Below are 15450 nucleotides of genomic sequence, written 5' to 3'. Positions count from 1 at the left end.
TGTGATTTTAAGCCGTTTTAAGACTCCTTACAACAGAGAAAAGCAGGGTATAAATATTGACTCTTCTTCTTTCTTATTACTGCTACTGAACAGCTATGCCACGAATCAGAACTTCCCTGTCTGCTACAGCAGTTTTTACTGCCAACTTAACCAATTAAAAGAACTATGCCTCTTTGACACCAGGAATTAATGGTGTCATTGGGGGCTGGACAGTGGCAGAGACGTCCACAGCCCCAGCCCACGAGCTCAGCAGGGAGCCCTCCAAAGCAGGCAGCAGCTTCACTTTTGAAGTGTACATTTCCCTCTAAAAGGGAGACCCTAAAGACCAATAACTCCAGAATCTGAAATTACCTAAACTGCATCACCGCTGGGAACGGCTGCTGCAGAAACAGCATGCGCAGCTCAAGGCACCATGCAGTGCTCTGCCACAACTCATATAATTTTTGGAAGCGCAATCATTATCTATAATTACATACACTCACCTAAACTTACACTGCAAACTCTACCATCTACACAGATGTATTTGAGGAGACGCTACTGATGTAAAAAATAATAATTAATTTATCTGTTTGCCCCTCCATAATAAAGGCAGCCTCTGATTGTAGCTAGATGATCTGTCCTCCAGACACCTTTAACTTTCTTGCAAAAGCAGTCAGAGGTCTGGGTGATCTAAGACCTTTACCCTTCTAGACCTTAACCCTTCCCGCACTAAGAAAACCTGCCCCCCAAAAAACTATTAGCCCAGGCAGGAAGAAAACAGGCTACCAGAAGCAACAACTTTCAAAGAGAAAGGACATGGCATTTCATCTAGCCGGGTCGTTCATTTACTGATATCAAGTGCCCAATTTCAAAACATAACTGTTGACAATTTTAAAAACATCAGATTCACAGATGAAGCTCTTGCAAAAGCAATAGGAGATTAAACACATACCTTATCAATTTTCTCCAAAACTTCTACGGTGGACGGCTTTGCCTGCTTATAAGGGAAAAGAAACTAGTATGAAAATTTGCCATGAATAATTGCAGTTATAAGCGGCAGAATTCAACTCTTATTGAACAACCACAAATTGGTGCACGAAGAGTCATTTGCTGACCCCTCTCTCTCAAAGTGAAACGCTTTAAGTAATTCAATGAATAGACAATTGTTGGGGTAAGTATGGGAAAGTATGGGAAAAGTGGGACCACCAGTACAAATATATCTGAAAGTGGAGTGTTGTGGGGTTCCCGGGCTGTGTGGCCGCGTTCCAGTAGCATTTTCGCTTGACGTTTCGCCTGCATCTGTGGCTGGCATCTTCAGGTACACTCTAATCTGGAGAACCGGGTTTGATTCCCCACTCTGCTGCTTGAGCTGTGGAGGCTTATCTGGTGAGCCAGTTTCGCTTGTGCACTCCTTCACATGCCAGCTGGGTGACCTTGGGCTAGTCACAGTTCTTCAGAGCTCTCTCAGCCTCACCAACCCCACAAGGTGTCTGTTGTGGGGAGAGGAAGAGAAAGGAATTTGTAAACCCCTGCGAGCCTCCTTACAGGAGAGAAAGGGGGGATATAAATCCAACTCTTCTTCTTCACTGGAAGGGCCATAAAAGACACCCAGTTTTACAGCATTTGAATGAAATTCTTCTTCTTATAGGTAAGACAGGTGGGCAGTCCCGCCATCTGCAAGCAGTGCAAAAAAGGAATGCCAGGCCTGGCTGCCCAATGAAACACCACCATGAGAAGTTATATAGAAAGTCATAATTAAATCAAATCTTCCTGACAATCTGATTTACATCAAAGCCACATTATGATTGGGTGTTTTACTATCCTAGCTTATTAAACTTGAATTATTTTTTTCCCTCAACACTGCTACATGTTACATGTGTGAGGTTCCCGATTGCTTAAAAGTTAGGAATCAGGGACTCAGGTTCCTGCTGTTAGTTCACACAGCACAGAGGGGTGTGTTCAGAACAACATCCATTTATTCTCAAGGAAAAACAGGGACCTCATGCACTCGACAGTTCTAATTAACTACAAAACTGGCAGGGACTCCACCTAGAGTTGCTAGGCTGATGGGAGTTTGGGACGATGGCCTCACATGAACGATCAAGTGGGTTTTCCCAGAAGCGATTTGGTAGCTCTAAGAACCGCTGAAAACTCTACAGTAAAACCATGACATTTCCACTGTATGAAGAAGAAGAAGAAGAAGAAGAAGAAGAGGAGGAGAGTTGGATTTATATCCCCCCCTTTCTCTCCTGTAGGAGACCCAAAGGGGCTTACAATCTCCTTGCCCTTCCCCCCTCACAACAAACACCCTGTGATGTGGGTGGGGCTGAGAGAGCTCCGAGAAGCTGTGACTAGCCCAAGGTCACCCAGCTGGTGTGTGTGGGAGTGCACAGGCTAATCTGAATTCCCCAGATAAGCCTCCACAGCTCAGGTGGCAGAGCTGGGAATCAAACCCGGTTCCTCCAGATTAGATACACGAGCTCTTAACCTCCTACGCCACTGCTGCTCTTAAAGAACACCTAATTCCTACTTATGTAGATGGGACTAACTGGATGAGAGTTATGACACTTGCTCACAAGGGAATAAAACCCACAAATATTCTCCACGTATAAAACATATCTGCAAAACAATGACAAAAGTTAACTGCAGCGTCAATAGGAAGGCTGTTGCCTTATACAGCTACATGCAAAATAAACTCCCATATATTACTGATAAACTTCAGCATTCAAACAGCATTCATAAAAGATAGCATTTATCTTAACTAAGCAACACACACACAGCTTTTGCCGAAGGCATAATTCAAAGCTCGATACCAAAAATAATTGAGAAACAAGCTACCTTTCAAAGCATTTTTACAAGTTGTACTCATTCAATGCTAGCTGATGTGCGGCACCTCACAAAAAATGCACCGGTCTCAATTCAGGAAAATTAGTTATCAGTAAATCCCACCAAACTCAATGGATGCGGTTAATCGCAACTAACACAAGCTGGAATAAGATTGCGAAGGTTGCGAACCTCTTCCAACACAAGCCATACATGATGTTACAAAATGACCTTATTTACTACACAGTCACTGAGAAAATAACTGCACTCAGCAAAATTTATGTTTGAAAATACTCTTTTCTTAGACAATAAGTAGCTATTTGATCAGGGTTTGGCTGCTGATAACATGCTTTTCTAGAACATTTGCCCAAGACAACTCCTTCCAGTAGAACTGGCCATAATCCAAGACTGCGCAAAGCATCAATAAGCCCATTGATTCTGATGGGCTTAGTGTACTTAACACTGTGTTGGATTTGGGTCACTATACTTAAAAAGGGACAGCCAAACTTGTGCCCTCAGAAAATGCAAGCTCAAAATCCTAGTTGCCAACTAAAATCATTATGAAGATCATATTTAACGATATGTATTTCTAGCCCACCCTATATCCGAAGGTTTCCAGGGGGGTCAAACTCACGGCCCTCCAGATGTTGTGGACTACAGTTCCCATCCTCCCCTGCCATCATGCTAGCAGGGGATGATGGGAACTGTAGTCCATAACATCTGGAGGGCTGCAAGTTTGACACCTGTGAGTTCAGTGCCTTGTTCTATAGCATAGGAAATTTATTAGAAGTAGCACCGGGAACACTTACCCGCCACCGTGAAAGAATTCCACCCATTTCTATATTGAGGAAACAGGACGTGTTGGCAACTTACAACGATCTCGTAGCAGAATTCACAGCTAGAAGGAAAGCATTTGTATTCAATTAAAAATATGCCTACAGTGTTATCCAAGAACAATCAAGACATTTCAAGAACAATTCAAGACATGCTTGGCCGTGTCTAGGTAATCCAAGAACAAGTAAGACATGCTAGGCATCCACATTATTACATGACACACTGAACACACACATAGGCTACTGTTGCCAAATTCATCATCATATTCCAACTCTAAACATGAAATTCTGGCATGCTGCTCTTCAATTCTGGCATGCTGCTCTTCAAACTCAGTTATTGGGCAAATTAAAGTAAGAAAAGACTAATTAAAAAAAAAAAACTACCACTACCATTCTAAAGTCCAAGAATACCAATTTGCTGTTAGGATGCTAAATAAAGCTCTTTAAATTCTTTAAATAAGTCTGGGCAAGTGAAACGAGTCTATTACCAGTTAGGTCAGGGGTCTGCAACCTGCAGCTCTGCATGGTGGCAGGGGGTGATGGGAATTGTAGTCTATGAACACCTGGAGAGCTGCAGGTTGCAGACCCCTGAGTTAGGTGAATGTGCATAGCAACTGCAGATTTAAAATAGAATATCTGAGAAATGACTGTTTTCTGCTTTGTTATACCCAAAAGACCAGGTATGAAAATCAGGAGGACATTTTAGAGATGCAGAGCTTCATTTTTAAATTTTTAATCCTCCTATGCACAGAAAAATAGCAACAGCTAAATTAAATTTGTTTCTATTGCTAAATTTAATTTGTTTCTATTGCTACCCAGTCTACTGTAAATCCTTGAAGAGATAAGCACATAGTTAATCTAAGACTGTATAAAACACTGGTCTTTTATTTTTCACATGTCACTTCCACTAGATGCTGAGAAAATGGCATATTTAGATGATTTTATCATATAATTAATGCATTTATAGCGCACTTCCGCTATAAAACTTGAGGTAGCACACTTGCATTCCAAAATACTATGAAAGAGTGTCAAAGAAAAAAAAATACCAATATGACTTTTATTGCGCATTTCATAGAAGTACTACAAAGTCATTGTTGAAACTGAAGTTCTCTATTATCTACTGTACAGTGTAAGATATAATGGTAATTAGTTCACTTGCCCACAAGTATTTCTTACATGGAATGGTCATTCAGGCCCCTTCCGCACATGCAAAATAATGCATAATCAATCCACTTTCAGTGCACTTTGAAGCTGGATTTTACAGCGTGAAATAACAAAATCCACTTTCAAACAATTGTGAAAGTGGACTGAATGTGCATTATTCTGCATGTGTGGAAGGGGCCTTAGTTTCTAAGTGCAATTGTGAGAACATTCAGAATACTACTTTGTATAAACGGTAGACTGGTTCTCCTTAGCTGAGTACTTCTCTGCAAGGAGAGAACCTAGCACTACATCATATTGACCCATATCAGTTTAAGAAAAAGTCAAATCACTAGTTAGTAATCACAAGATCAAAATAATAACAGGTTTAAGATGCATACCATTTGCAATATCTCAATTTCAAATTTCTAACTATGAAGAATGAAAAAGGGGATTATGTCAAAATTGAGTATCAATGAGAAAGGTGAGATATATAAATAAAATAAATAAAATAAATAAAATTGAAACCAATGGTCCTATGAATTGAATTGACTTCCTGAAAAGCACAGGAGTTAAAATGAAGGAAACTCTTCCCAAACCTAGCAGGAAAATTAACACGGTTAGCAGCCACAAGGGTGGGGCATAATAGACATGGTATCAGATCACAGGTATTTCCCAATGATAATAATGTCAGCATTTTTAGCTAATGCTAAACAACCATTTTAAAAAAACCCTCAAGATTATTTTCAAAATAATCTGGTTTACAGAAACTGTTTTTATACACATTAAAACAGAATTATGAACTATAACAGCAAGTTAAATTCTGATTTTTTAAAAGAGAAGAGAATCATGGAAGCAACATATGATTTCTAAAGTTGAATTTGAGCAATTTAGCAGTCATCTATTCAATCTTGTTTTCCTAGGGACTAAGAAAGCAAGTGAAAGAATCTAGGCAATAACACCATCTGTTAGCAGGATAATCTATTGAGCCCAAATAGGTGTTCTCATACTCCTACTTATGCCTTCCAATTGGCCAAGCTCTATAATATATTCAGTTCTCAAATTATAAATATTTATTGGTCTACAAGCCACACAGTGCAATCTTGAACAGTCACAGCCTTCTAAATCCATAGAAACCAGTGGGCTCAGAAATGTGAAATTCTGCTTAAGACTGAGCTGTAAGTGATTTTTCTTGATAGCCTTCCATATGTACTTTCAAAAAAGCCAAACAGAACGCTGCTGCTTGCTCCTGTAGTGCATAAGGACTGGATGACAAAATAGGCTCCCAGAAGTACTAGTCTGTCACAAGATAAAGATGTATACTTCCTCAAGAAATATAATGTTTAAGTTGGAAACCTGATTAAAATTAATATGTTCTCAGCCATTTAGATTGCTTTCACTTAAAGCCAATCCCATTGTGGTAGTCACTGATTCTGAATGCAATCTCGTATGTTTGCACATGAAGTTGCCTAAGAAAAAGAATTTATGGAGAAGTCAACCTATGGCTACCAATCTTGATCCTCCTTGATCTGAGATTGGAATTGTCTGAACAGACTAGGTGCTCGGGAACAGCAGCAGCAGAAGGCCATTGCTTTCACCTCCTGCATGTGAGCTCCCAAAGGCATCTGGTGGACCACTGCGACTAGAAAGACTCTGGCCTGATCCAGCAGGCTCTTTCTTATGTTCTTAGTTTGGACCAGGGGTAGGGAACCTGCGGCTCTCCAGATGTTCAGGAACTACAATTCCCATCAGCCTCTGTCAGCATGGCCAATTGGTAGGGGCTGATGGGAACTGTAGTTCCTGAACATCTGGAGAGCCGCAGGTTCCCTACCCCTGGTTTGGACTAATACCCTCCCTTTCTCTCCTGTCAGGAGACTCAAGGTGGCATTCAAGCTCCTTTCCCTTCCTCTCCCCACAACCGACACTTTGTGGGGTAAGTGGGGCTGAGAGAGTTCCAAAGAATTGTGACCAGCCCAAGGTCACCCAGCAGGGACGTAGGAGTGCGGGAACACATCTGGGTCACCAGATAAGCCTTTGCCCCTCAGGTGGAGGAATGGGAAATCAAACCCGGTTTTCCAGAATAGAATCCACCTGCTCTTAACCACCACAGCACATTGGTCCATCTAGCCCAGGGGTAGGGAACCTGCGGCTCTCCAGATGTTCAGGAACTACAATTCCCATCAGCTCCTGCCAGCGTGGCCAACTTCATCAGGTTCATCAGACACATGCATTTCCATGCAAGTATAAAAAAGTGTCAGTCTTTAAAGTGACAGGATACCTATTTTGGTTTGCAATGGACTCTCATCTGAAAACATTTGATTCCTCACTTCTCCAAAGAAAGCCTGTGGGGTGATCAGTCACAGTTCTCGAGAACTCTTTCAGCCCATGTTAAGTCAGGCAATGGCAACTGTCCTCCAATTGTCTCTTGCCTTGAAAATCATGTGGTATCACCATAAACCAGCTGTGACACAGCAACACTTTACACATACATTACCTAACACTGAAGCTTCTCAAGTGCGCGCCTACTTAGCTATGGCCTTCCCTATACTAGACAAGATATAACACCTTCTTTAGAGAAATAGCTACAGGAATATAAACAACCCCCTTAAAAAGCCTCTGCTGCCAGGGGAATTTTCACTTATCCTTTTCCCTGTAAATATTCTGTCACCACTATTTTCACACCAGCATGCTAGTCAGCACTTTTGCCTATCTTGCCTATCTTTTTTTGCCTATCTTTTTTACTGGAATGATGAGACAAAATTGCCAAAACTGGTGTCAATTTCAAAGCATAACTGGATCCAACTCCTTGAGCAGGGGAAAGAGTGATTGTCAATTTCACAGTATTTCTTCATGTCATAAGCAAAGTGTACCCTCCCTGGTTGAAGCCAAAAGGTGCAAAAAAACCCCTCAAATGGACAAGAGACCCGCACACCTCAACCATGCTGCAGTTTCACTGAAAAGTATGAAAGGAAACTGGCAACTTTTTTGCCTATTATATCTCTTTTTGCTTTGAAACTTCAAGATGATTCACTACTTCCAGCTCCAGGAATTCCACCGCAGTGACACTGTATAACAGACAGTAGCACAGATGCAGCCAAGAGGGAACAGTCAGGTGCATAATCAAGCCACACCTCCAAATCAAGTCACAAAAAGAACTATGTCACACCTGAAAGGGTTGGCTTACAAAAGCATCAACATTGCTACAAAAGCGGGAGTCAAGAGAAGAGAACAGCGACTGTGTTGAGAAACTGTGTCTGGATTCCAGAGAATAAATGAGTGAAAAAAGTCATTCATGCTTGAGGAAAACAGCTAGTATGGAAGTAATCCACAAGGCACAGTTTATTTGTAACTAGCCCAGGGGTAGGGAACCTGCGGCTCTCCAGATGTTCAGGAACTACAATTCCCATCAGCCTCTGTCAGCATGGCCAATTGGCCATGCTGACAGAGGCTGATGGGAATTGTAGTTCCTGAACATCTGGAGAGCCGCAGGTTCCCTACCCCTGAACTAGCCATTCCTCTTGGGGCAAGAAATTGTTCTCAGGCTGCTGCTTAAGCTACTTTGCATCACATGTGACAAGTGGAACAGTAAATTATTTGATGGTGGATATTTTTTTTCACCTACTGCCTGGTAAGTTTGAGGTTTCAATTGAAGTTCCATGCAAATATCCTGCAGCATATATCAGTTCTGCCCTCTTATCAGGCATTTTCTCCATGAATTCTGAAACTCTACCTGTGCATGGGACCATATTAATACAGGATGGGTTCTGTTAAGGAGCCACTTAGTAGCATTCTCCCAGCTGCTTAGACAGTGCTTGGCATCTTCAGATTATCCTCTGAAGATGCCAGCCACAGATGCAGGCAAAACGTCAGGAGAGAATGCTGCTAGAACACGGCCATACAGCCCGGAAACCACACAGCACCCAAGTGATTTCGGCCATGAAAGCCTTTGACAATACATATATACACACTTCGTGGACAGACTATGAATACACACTACAAAATGGAGATATCGAAGGGCCCATGAAATTATAGATCCCTGTGCAGACTGGACCTGGGAATCCATGAATATAACATGTAGTTATAGGACAGGGCAAGCACATGCAATCCTGACCTGATCCCTTACTCACTCCACTTTCAAGAATGTCCCCAGCTATACTTCTTTGATATGGTGATGGATTCACTTAAAGATTAAAACAAAACTAGCAGCCACCTGTAACTCAAGGCCACTATCAACCCATCGACATTGCAATCCTAGAAACATTCATCATTGAGTGAACCCCAGGGGGGTCACTCCAAGTGGGCCTCATCCCACACAGACATTTGTGGCATCTGGCTGAATTGCACAGAACAGCTCATGATGCCAAACAAAACATTTCATATTCAAATGCTGCCACAATTATGCCAATGTCTTTATGAATGCTATGCTACTAATCCAAACAAATTAAACTGAAGCAGAAGAATCTGAAATACCTACTACCAATGCCAGAGAGGACACACAAGGCATGTTAGTTTCAGTCTGTGGCCACAGAATTAAGTAACCCGTGTGTGTGTTTAAAACAACAACAAGAAGAACAACCATTCAGAAACACAGAGTTTGATTTTTTTCTTAAGAGTGGAAATTTGTTTCAAAGAACAAAGAACAAGATAATGCTGTCTCTCATATCTCTCATTGCCCAAATCTAGGGGTATCTGGTCCCCCTTATCAGAAAAAGAAAATTAGTGGTCTTTGTTTAGTCTGGAACATGCAGTAATGTTTCACACATGATGGCAGTTACTCTGAAGTCATGTAAGAATTCAAAACTGTAAAATACGGCATTCCTTTTAAATCAGTCGCAAAGCCAAACAACTTTGTTCCCATTCACTACTGAACCTCCAATTAGACCTGTAATTTGTGAAATGAAAAACAAGATGAGGGGGAGCGCTGACCCCACCCAGCTTTCTTTTCCACAACAAAATCCTTGCTTTCATACTTCTCCTCCATCAACGTCCTGCAGCATGCAAAGAATAATAATCCCAATACAATTTGACATTTAACAAAAGAATGGAAAGACACCTGCATGAGGTCACTGTGACAATTCTCACACAAACCTGTTGTTTTCACAACCAGGGTGGTTTAAAAGTAGCAAGGCTCCTCCTTCCCCATTTTCATACACGCCTTTGGGTGGGTGAAGTGAGGAATTCAATTCTGCAACAGTAATTTGTGCCTATGAAACTGGCAATGGTTGCTTCTACAAAGTAAACAAAAGTACATCTTCCGCCCACTGCTAATTTTGGGTGTCCTACGAAACTGGTTTTAAAAACTGCAGAGAGGAAATACACTCACATTGTTCAATGATTCTTTTGCTATACAGAAAAGCATCAGGAAAGTCAATAAAAGCATATTAAAAATAGAACACTGTAAACATCTCACCATTTTGAAAGAAAGTAAGTGCCTCAAAATATGCTTCATACGTTTCTAGCTGACGGGGGGAAATCTTTTCTTGATATACCAAGAAAGTCCTGCCCTTTTAAGATGGAAAACAAAAGGACCTAACAACCTCAAAATATGAACAGATCTAATGTCTCTGGTTTCACCAAGGCCTAGTCTCACAAAATGAAATCCTAAATCTGCGCATTCATAAGTAAATCCTTCTGAGTTCTGCACGGTTTACAATCTAATTTAGGGTTGTGGACATAGTCTATTTCACTTAACAGGTGACAGGCTACAATCAGAAAGACGCATGCCTCCAAGCATGTACAGAGAGTGTCCCCCCCCCCCCCCCGCCCCTCTTAAGACGAAATATCCAGGGCATATCTCCCAGGTCGGCCAGACACAACACATCCTTTTATAAAGTAGCCAGTGGGTGTGATGATTATAAAAACAAGGTTAATTATAACGTTGGGGCACCTGTCTTGATGAACTGACCTAAAAAAGAAATCTCTTCCTTATTTTTATGAACCCCGCCCCTACGGTTCTGCTTTGCGGCCCCTCCATCTTCATCCCATGGAAAGACCACAGTTTAGTACTTTTCACACGACCAAAACGACTCCTTTCTTCTCCTTCCTCCACCTAACTTTTCTCCATCAGCTTCATTCAGGCAGATTTCATGCGACACGCAACGCCTCTTCCATTGAAACACGCACCTCGCCCGGGGTCCCGTTTCTCGTGCTCCTTGGCTGCACGATTCTCTGCCTGAGGGCTGGAGGGGTGAGGACTGCTCCTGGGCACTTCCAATCTCCACGGTTCCACTTCCTCCGCGTCCCTTAAGCCCAGGAATAACGTGAGGACGCTGGCAATGCAGGCAGCGCCACCATCTTGAAAGAGGGCGTCGCGGGACGGGCGGGCGGGCAGGCCATCACTCCGGGCAGGACGACGTCGCCTCCTACGCGGCCATCTTTCAAAAGGGCAAATCCTTCAGTGCGCTCTTCCAGAAATCCCAGTCGTGGGCGGCTTTGAATATAGACGTGTTTATATACTATAGACGTGGTTCCATATGTATAATTTGAGAATTGGTGTATTTTACATGTCATTAAACTGCAGTGTGCCACTCACTGATGAAACCTGTCGCCTTAACGCCCGCCCTTCTGGTAGTTCGCTTGTTTGTCAATTGGTTGACAACTGTCTGAGGCGGGCGGGCAGATATTTGAAATACTTTTTATTAGGCAGCCTAGGGCTGCCTTTAGAAGAACGAGATATTTTGAACACGTCACGGCTTTCCCGTATTGAGAGGGGAGTGCAGGAGATCTTGCACCTCCGTCCCCAACCAGAAGCCGTCAATCATGTAGCTCGAGCTCCGCCCCTCGCTCCGGCCGTTAACTTGAAATATAGGGAAGGCGGTTGTTGAGCGTCGGGTTCTCTTTGCGCGGGAAATTTGAGAAAACTCGCTTTGAGGCTGATCGTCAGATGGTGGCTGAGTGAGGAAACGGGGCAGGGCAAACCTATCAAACTTTTAGTTTAAACTAGACGCCCTGCCCTTGAGTTTGCGTCTTACTTCAGCCAATTTCACGTTTTAAATCTGGTGTAGGCTTGCCAACCTCCAGGTTGCGTCTGGAGTTGTCCTAGAATTACAACTGATTGCCAGACTACACACCTCAGTTCATCTGGAGGAAAATGGCTTCTTCTATGGCACCACATCCTGCTGAGCTTAGTTTTCTCCCCCAGCTCTGTCCTTCCCATGCAATTCTACCACATCTCCATGAATTTCCCAAACTAGAGTAGGCAATTGTGCTTCTGAGTGCGTCTCCCTATCACGCCTGTTGCAGGGGCTAAATATCAGCAATGCGTTGAGGGCTTGCTTGGAGTATATTTTTCACAGATTGTAACATTTCCCATTAGGGATATATTCATATATGAAAACTGAACTTAAAAATGCCTTTCTCTGCCTACATCTGTATGAAGTTTCATTTTCATGTTATAAAAAAATGTTTTCAGATGAGAGTCCATTGCAAACCAAAATAGGTATCCTGTCACTTTAAAGACTGACACTTTTTTATACTTGCATGGAAATGCATGTGTCTGATGAACCTGATGAAGTTGGCCACGCTGGCAGGGGCTGGTGGGAATTGTAGTCCATGAACATCTGGAGAGCCTCAGGTTGCAGACCCCAGTCTAGTCCATGAAAGTTTGTACTAGAATGAAAATGTCTTTTAATGAAATGAATGAAAAAGTCTTTAAAATTCTACAAAAGCCAAAATCTCTTGTTACTTTTAGCTGTAAGGGGCTAATACAACTGCTCTCTTGAAATATCACAGGGAGGAGAACTATTTCTAAACGTTATTGTAGGCTTTCCAGGATGTTTCTATTTCAAAAGTTATTTTCCATTGTGAATTATTATTACATTCTCAAGACGGAGTATATTGCGTTATCAACTGTGAGGAATATACTTTTGTTTATCTTAGTGTGGGGTCATTGACATAGGTACAGATTTTTAAGGGGGGGCTTTGGGGGGCACGCCCCACCCACCCCTAGGGGTGTGGCCATGCCTCCCCAAGCTCCGCCCCTGCCCTCAGTGCTTATAACTTGCATGGAAATGCATGTGTCTGATGAACCTGATGAAGTTGGCCATGCTGGCAGGGGCTGGTGGGAATTGTAGTCCATGAACATCTGGAGAGCCGCAGGAGAGCCCTCGGGGATGGGGCGGTATAAAAATCTAATTAATTAATAAATAAAATAAAATAAAAGCAGCTCTCGGAGGCCAAGGACGGCAGACTCCCCTGCCCCCCCACAGCCCCCCCCCCATTGGCTGGGTTCCCAGCCGGCAGCCAGCAGTCCCTTCTGCCATCCCCTCAGGGCAGAGGCGTAGCTGGGGAAAATGGTGTTTTGGGGTGGATTATCCCCCACCCTTAAACAGCATCACTTTCAATGTTTAACCGATCCTTCAGATTCTCCCTTTAAACCAAGGGGGGGGCTTAAAAGGAGAATCTGGGGAAATTGGGGATGCCTGCTGTCAGGGTTCAATTGAAGAAAGAAGTAGCACCAAAAATTTCAGGGAGACTCCTCTGATGAGACACCTGTTTGGTGAAGTTAGGGGTCCAAAAGTTACAATCCCTCAAAGGTGTAGCCCCCATCTTCTATTAGCTCCCATTGGAAATAATGGGGGATGGGGCACCCCCTTTGGGAGTCCATAACTTTGGACCCCCTAAACCAAACCTCACCAAACCTTGGTGGTATCATCAGGAGAGTCTCCAAACAAATCCCTGCAATTTTGGTGCTGCAAGCCTAAAAGCTGTGCCTCCTGCAGGCCACAAACTGAAAAACACTAAAAATAAAAAAAAATCACAAACAGGGGTGGAACTTTGGACATGTAATGGGGGTTTGAACCCGAGGGGGAAAAAAACCCCTTATCTACGTCCTTGGGTTTTGTTCTGTTTTTTAGGTAAGCACTCAATGTATCATGCATGTTTAGAATATTTGCCCATAGGATCTGATACTGTTTAGTCAGTGACAGTATAACTGGACTGCTAAAGCCTCTATCATTTTACAGATGGAAACAGAAACTTAATCTTCCTGCCTGGAACATCCCAACAGTGTTTTCATCAAAAGACTGTTGTGTGAGAGCTGACTCTCCCAATTCCTTCATTATTACACACTGCTGAAGCTTGTTTTGTCTAGTGGCAGAAAAGGTAGATAGATGGAACTTTTCGGCCTTCTCCCATAATATTAGCAGTCATGGGTGCCTGATCAAGCTAACTGTCATTCAAAATACAGTATATTCCAAAAGATACAACATTCCGCACAAACCATTTAAAATGTTTGCCAAGCATTTTGGATAATGTTTAGAAAATTATAATTTTTGTGGGTTTTGTCACGCACAGCCTAGAAAAAGAAAGCATACTAACACAATTTTTAGTAGTCAAAGCATGACTCTTGAAAGCTTGTATCCAAAAAATTTTGTGGGAGCCTAAAGTGCTACCAAACTTGAATCTAGCTGTAAAACTAAGGTCTAGAGGCAAATGACAGTTTTTCCAAGTTGATGGAATTGTGAAAGGAAGGTTATTGCTTGTTGTGTACAGATGTCCCATTTGTGGTACTTGTACTAAACAAGATTTGTTCCAGAAATCAGCAAAATGTGATTAACCTTAGATAACTGTGGAATAATGAAAATATAAAAGTTATGGAAAGCAAATTCTTTCTCAAGCAACCTACATCGTTTTGGAAAACTATAGATTATCTCCAGCCTCATAGCATTGCAAGTAACCAGTTTTCCAAGAAGTAATAATAATAATCCCAAATGAACAGCTTTCAGCTCCTTGAAACAAAGTTGGAATTGACCTATTGGCCTGGTGGGACAGGATCATGTGCTGATGACAAACTGCCTTGTTAATTTCCCAGAGGAAAGTCTTCCACACTGGAAGACACAGTAGCAGTGATGATTATCAGATGCATCAGATTCATATGTGTCCTTCTTAGTATTCAAGAGCAGTTTGCTGTTCTTTGATTTATATCCTGCCCTCCCCCGTAGGACTCAGGGTGGCGAACAACAACAATCATAAACAACAAAACATCAATAACGATATCACAATAATAACAATAATCATAACATCACAAATAACTAGCATGGATAAACATCAGAAATCATAACATCACAATAATAACGTAGATAAAACAGTAATTATAACATCACAAATAGGCAATATGAATAAACATCAATAACCATAACATTATAAATGTGCACAGAATTAAACATCAATAACATCAATTATCACAACCTCATAACAAGGAACATGAATAGACAACAGTAATCATGGCATCACTAGTCAGCAGTAAAAATAACAAGAGATGGCGACTCCTCCCTTCTACACCTCAAACTACAAATATATATATATATATATATATATATATATATATATATATATATATATATATATATATATATATATATATATATATATATATATATATATATATATATAAAATATATATATATATAAAGGCCCAGATTTTTTTTTTATATATATATATATTTATATATATATATATAAAGGCCCAGATTATATATATATATATATAAAGGCCCAGATTAACCCTCCAAACCAAGCACAGCAGCGCTAGTGTAGCAAACCTAACCCAATAACTAATCTAAAATACAAAAACAAATCCTAAACTAAGCCTAATACAATCCACTCCTAACAGTAGCTCTACAAAAAAAGCAATATCACAACTCACTACCTAAGAAATGCCAGCATCGTAACAGAA

The 15450-nt window shown here is 41.6% G+C and overlaps 1 protein-coding gene across 6 annotated transcripts in view; it reads right to left on the bottom strand.

Annotated features, from left to right (window-relative positions):
* Window positions 1–11083, bottom strand: part of LNPK (lunapark, ER junction formation factor) — a 52117-nt gene extending 41034 nt beyond the window's left edge. For 3 of the 6 annotated variants that reach the window (XM_048485628.1, XM_048485632.1, XM_048485633.1), the window contains exons 1-3: window positions 10899–11083; window positions 3612–3700; window positions 932–976 (exon numbers count right to left, since the gene is read on the bottom strand). In XM_048485628.1, coding sequence (XP_048341585.1) covers window positions 932–976; window positions 3612–3638 — 72 coding nt within the window. In that variant the 5' untranslated portion in view covers window positions 3639–3700; window positions 10899–11083. Of the gene's footprint in view, window positions 1–931; window positions 977–3611; window positions 3701–10680; window positions 10874–10898 lie in introns of those variants that run through there. The other 3 variants (XM_048485630.1, XM_048485631.1, XM_048485629.1) reach the window with 3 other exon arrangements.
* Window positions 11084–15450: the final 4367 nt, after the last annotated feature.

This window comes from Sphaerodactylus townsendi, linkage group LG02 (genome assembly GCF_021028975.2).
Source record: "Sphaerodactylus townsendi isolate TG3544 linkage group LG02, MPM_Stown_v2.3, whole genome shotgun sequence".
Classification (NCBI taxonomy): Eukaryota; Metazoa; Chordata; class Lepidosauria; order Squamata; family Sphaerodactylidae; genus Sphaerodactylus; species Sphaerodactylus townsendi.
The sequence above is the reverse complement of the archived record's forward strand: the minus strand, read 5'-3'. Positions and strand labels throughout refer to the sequence as shown.